This window comes from Archocentrus centrarchus, chromosome 21, assembly GCF_007364275.1.
Source record: "Archocentrus centrarchus isolate MPI-CPG fArcCen1 chromosome 21, fArcCen1, whole genome shotgun sequence".
NCBI lineage: Eukaryota > Metazoa > Chordata > Actinopteri > Cichliformes > Cichlidae > Archocentrus > Archocentrus centrarchus.
The window spans coordinates 33,660,550-33,666,231 of record NC_044366.1 but is presented as its reverse complement, the minus strand read 5'-3'; the positions used below and the strand labels follow the sequence as shown (position 1 = coordinate 33,666,231).

The following is a 5,682-nucleotide window of genomic DNA, read 5'->3' as shown; positions in this document are numbered from 1 at the left end:
TGGTCTGTGGTGGGATGAATAATAATTCAAACAGTAAGTGTTGCAGTGACTCCTTGTAGCACGTCTTTACTCCTCACACCTTTAATGGAGTCCATTAGCTCATGGCTGCAGAGCATTCCTGTCCTGCAAAGCTAATTTTGACCCTCGCTGCAGTCCTTACAGCCATGCGGTCTGGAGTTAGTGCCGGGTTGACTTCAGGAGTGCCGGCTAGAGCTGATGCCATGGTTGAGCTACTTGGCAGTTGCTGAGCCATCCAGCTGCATCCTGTTGGGTGGTTTTCTGGGGGGGGGGGGGCAGGTGCACGTTAACTGTTCAATGGGGGGTCCTCCAGACTTCCACTCCCTCCTTCCCTCATGGCTAGGCTCCAAGATGACTGTGAACCTCTGTGTCACATGCCTAGAGCAGACAGAGACGGACATGATTAGAGCAGGACTCCCTGGCTCCTGGGTCGCTGGTTCTATTCTCAGAGTGGCCGACGCTCAGTTTTACAGGCTGCTCGTCGTAAACACTGGTGGCCCCTTGGCTAACAGGGGAGCTGGCTGACTGCCTGACTGGCTAATTGAATGTCCAGCTTTCCAGACAGGCGGGACGCCTGTGGGCTGTGTAGGAACAAACACGGAAATAAGGAAAGTTCTTCACTCCCACTTCTGCCTCTTTCCACTGCTGACATTTAAAGTTGAAATTTCCGACAGGGTTTCCACCAGCACACATTCCTGATACTGTGATGCAAGTTCTAACACTCACATGGCCTGAATAAAGAAGAGGCTCAGCACAAATCAGCTGTCTATTAATCTGATGTTGTGTAAGGCAAACTGCCTTCTCAGGTTACAGTTTTGTGGATACCAAGTCAACTCAGGTAAAATGTTATGAATATAGCCCAGTTTTAGGCAAGCTATCACAAATTTACAAACACCATAAAACACTCTCTACCACAGGGTTGCCAAATCTACGGCCCAGGGGCCAGATTCAGCCCACTGAACAGCTTTGCAGAGCAAAAACTGCAAAGAGGGAAATCAGGGAATTTTACATTTGTAAGAACTGTGTTGTATGATGTCACCGTCAGGTTTGCAGCCTTTTTACTGACCCATGATTGCACTACATGGCTACAGTGGAGTAAGGTGGTTAAATCTGAAGAGCCGTGGCCGTGTGTTTCCTTGATTTACTGCAGTAAGTGACTTTAGACTGAGACGTGTTGTTAAAGTAGCACTTATGTACCTCATCATCAGTTTTACAGATGGATGGTTTATTATCTGTGACTGTTTCTCAGATTGGAGTTCAACTTTCCATGAAACGACGTGGGAACAATTTGGAGGATCAAACTGGGCGGTGTGTGGTCCACAAACTGAAACAAGGTTGACAGCCCTGCTCTACCCTAAGAAGCTCAACGCCCACATACAGGGGATCCGTTATGCTATTAAAAATATATGTAATATACACTGTATACATGAAACGAAAAGACTAGGATGAAATTAACAAAAAGTGCTATAGGGTGTGTTAAACTGCACTTCAACATTGAGTGACAGCGGAAAAGGGAAATGCAGGATGACCCCAGAGGCCTCAGGGTCCACTTCATAATCCTGACACATCATTGTTTCTTAGAAACCTGCGGGGAGGTTCCCGTGTCACTTTATGAGCAGTCGTTAGCGTAACTGACACAGGGAACAAACGCTCCTCTTAATCCTGAGTAGTGGGCGGCACCAACACACAGGCTAATTCATCACTGGGCTCTGACAGCCAGATTACATCAGCACTTACTCTCTAATGTCCTGTCCAGGTCGGCGATGAAGTCCTCCAGTTCTTTAGTGTCGCCCAGTTTGGCTGCAGTGGAGACGCAGAGAGAGAATCATGCTCATGAGCAGTTCAATTAAAAGCATCTTCAATCACTCGTTAATACACAGCAAATGTGGCTGGGGGTGTCTTCCCCCCTGTGATCTCTGGCACATTTACAGCACAGAATTCTGCCAGCGTAGCATATTTATGTCTGTGAGTTTTAAAGGAGCTTCACTCACGTTTTGGTGACATAAGGGGAGGTGAGGTGGAGGTGGTGGGGGAGAGCATGGTGGGCGAGTTCAGTCTCTCATCGCTGAAGCTGAAGCTGTTTCTGTTGAGAGACTCGGCACCTGTCGGAAAGAGACAGGAGAGAAGATGCAGGCGTATTAGATAAAGCGAGTGTTCGCGTTTCTCTGCATCTGTGTCAGTGGAACAGCTTCAGTGTGTAACCACTGCATTCTCCTCTAATGACACCCTTCCTCTATGGGCTGCCATGCACACGCATCACAAACACACGTGCGTGCTGCACAAAAACATATTAGGAGACAAAGGAAAAGAGTGAACACAAATCTTTACACAACACTGAGATCTCTGCTCCACTGGATGACTTCAAGAGCTAAAAATATATATATTGATAACCATAAATCAGAGAGTAGAGCGCCAATGTGGCTGTTAGTGACAGTAATCTGAAAAGTCTCTAAAGGTCTCTAAAGGCGGCCAACTCTTCCCCTGCTCTTAAGCAGTATTTATCTTTGACACGTTCAGTGCCTGATAGCAGAGTGTGCTCTGATTTGGGATTCTGGTTCTCGTGCATCACCCGAGACTCCACACACAGGGTTACATAAACGACCAAATGGCCACCTTGATTGTGCCAGACCATATTTCAAGCCGCCACGTAACGTCACATATTTTAACTATTTGTTTGTTTGATGAGGAAAGAAGCATTTTTTGATCATTCTTGTTGAAGAAGTGCAAACCATCCTGATAATAATTAATGTGTGCTCAGAGATTAGGCTGCACTTAAAGATGTCTGCACTATGTGCATCTTGCACCATGTCAAGCACCCACTTATCCCCCCCACCCCCCTTCTCTGACCTATGCCTCTCCCACCACTCAGCACTGAACACAATGTGGGATAGGCGACACCACATGGGGAGCGCCACACACACACACACACACACACACACACACACACACACACACACACACACACACACACACACACACACACACACACACACACACACACAGTGCTGAGGCCTTAGTGCCTGCATTTGACTTGAACCTGAACCCCTCTCATTTCTCAGCTTCCTCTGCTGCTCTATATTCATCTCTGTCTCTCCTTCTTATTCATTCCTTCATTCTTTGTACCACTTCTTCTCCCTCTCATTCACACTGACACTCCAGGGTGCAGCTCCAAGGCCTTTTGACATTTGTCTGCACAATCACTCCATCCATCAGGGTTCGAGACAATAGGTGGCCCCTGCGTGAGACAGGCCCTTCTTCATTACTTCACTGCTGTGGAGAGGACACGATGCATGTGGGAATCCGATCCCTTGATCAAATCAACAAGCTCATTAGTGTCATAGACACATGTTCAAACACCCTACCTGTGTTTGTGTCCCTGATGATGCTCCCTGCGAGATCCTTAGTGATAATGGACTGGTAAGCAGTGCAAGCAAAACCACTATAACTCCTGCTATCATGCAATTACCAGTATTAAAAGTCTGATTTCCTTTCTAAGATATATCACACATTTGACTGTATGGCCATCTAGTCTGCACATCTTTTCTCCCTCCTTAGACAGCCTTTCCAGAAATCTTAAGCCCATAAAGCCTTTTCACGCCTTCTCTTTGGAAGTTTGGAAAACTATCTTTGCACATGGGGACGTGAAGCATATTTTTCTCTGCATGTCAGCGTATGAGGCTATCCCACTTGCCTGCCTGGAGCCAGCTCTGCAGCTGGGGGAAGCCAGACTTTTAAGACGCTGTATGGTAGAGTAATAAGGTAATGTATGATAGTAAAACTTTAGAGATGCAGCCACAAAGTAGGGACAGGTGTACCAAAATATGCAGCTCAATCTGACACCAGCCTGAACCATGAGGAAGGGTTTGTCTCTCTCTGTGTGTGGGCAGGCGTACGCAACAGTTTGCCACTTGTCTCAGATGCCCTCTGGATGCTGCACTGTAAATGCAAACAATATCCTAACTTCATTTTAAATCATGCATTTAAAATGCCTTATATATATATATATATATATATATATAAATTTACTTGAAAGAAAAAAACGATATAAGTGAGAGTGTTACCTGTACCTCACACCTGTGAGAATGTTAATGTTTAACTTTGAGTCAGTTTAGCAGTGTTGGGATCATTATTCCAGTTATGTTGTGTTTACACTCCTTGTGGGTGTGGAATGTGGTCTCCGGTGGTCCCTCCTGTTGAGATCACTGACTCCTGCTCAGTTTTCTTGTTGGAGTTCATGTTCAGATGTTAGCTAGTGTTCATGTAACTGTGCGGTGGGTGGGACACATGAATGGATCAAAAACTGACATCTCAGCCTCAACACCAAATGAAAACATGAGACACGTTTGTTTAAATCCTACAATATCAACTGAAAATTAAATAAAGCTCTTTTATTTTGGTATACTGCATTAAGTTATTGACATAGCCTCAAGTGCTGTACACTCAAAATAAAAAAGCTAATAAACCTGGCTCTTCTAAGTTGTCTTTACTTAAATTTTTTTTGAGGCAAAGAATTTGCATTTTTTTTTAATGTAAGGCCAACTTTACAGTGTGCATGATAAGATATACACCCAAATATACAGTGCAGTGGAGGAGCTTATCTCTTTAGTCTGCACAGGAGTACTGGGTGCCAGTGTTTTGTGACACTGTCTTGTAACCTTTGCCTGACTGAGTGCGGTCCAGTTTAATTGCGCCATGCTAAGGATCCCAACAAAGTGGCATACATAAACTATTCCAGTGTCTTTGAGATCACATTTGCTGGAAAAACGTGATAAAACCCAAACAGGATCAAACTCCCAACAGGTGACCCCAGAGTACATAATCCTTCCCCACTTACTCTCCGTGTCGCTGATGCCGCTGTCGCTGACGCTGGCGCTGCTCCTCCTCTTCATGGTCTTCAGGTGTTCGTCGTACCTGAAGTGTCGCTTTTCCACCGGCGACGTGAAGTCTTCGATCACCGCGTCGAACTCGCAGAGCACGTCGTTCAGATCCTCCTCGTTGATGAACTTGGCTGCAAGGAAAAAGCAGGAAAAATGTACCATTAATGAAATGGAATGGAAATGTACCATTAATGGAAATTAATGGAATTAATAAGAACTATTAATGCTGTGAGTCAGGGTTTTATATATTAAAAAAAAAAAAAAAAAAAAAAAAAAAAAAAAAAAAAAAAAATATATATATATATATATATATATATATATATATATATATATATATATATATATATATAAACCCTATGAAACAACTTGGCATTACCTTGAGGTTTCAGCTTTGGGGACTTCATGATTCCAGTAATCCGGTTAAAAATGATCCAGAAGCGTCCTCAAAGGTTTATGAATAAAGTGTCTCTCAGGGTAAAGTCCCAGTCACTGTGTCCCAGGGTGCAGCGCTGCTTCAGGTCTTTATCTAAGCCTTCAGGTCCGGGACTGGCGCTTTTTAAACGAGCCTGAAGAGCGGGGGCGGCGACGAAGAGAAGGGAGGGTAAGTGTCTGCGTGCGCGCGTTCTTGCCCGCGTGCGCCGTGACCAATAAAACTTCTCCCGGGTAAAGTTACGGTCCCCTGACGTCGCCTTCATAAAAGTATGTTTGTCAACAACTTGTGTGTCATTCGCCAGGCAGAAGTGTCATGCGGGGATATTTATAATCGTGAGCCAATGCTTTTCATATT

General features: G+C 44.8%; 1 protein-coding gene across 1 annotated transcript; it reads right to left on the bottom strand.

The window, feature by feature from the left end:
* Positions 1–283: 283 nt before the first annotated feature.
* rgcc (regulator of cell cycle) lies at positions 284–5,447 on the bottom strand. Its single transcript, XM_030758878.1, has 5 exons — positions 5,272–5,447; positions 4,853–5,026; positions 2,010–2,120; positions 1,756–1,818; positions 284–396 (listed from the first exon to the last, which is right to left on the bottom strand). The coding sequence occupies exons 1-5, from the start codon at positions 5,297–5,299 to the stop codon at positions 389–391; spliced, it is 384 nt and encodes a 127-aa protein (XP_030614738.1). The 5' UTR covers positions 5,300–5,447; the 3' UTR covers positions 284–388.
* Between the last annotated feature and the right edge of the window lie 235 nt (positions 5,448–5,682).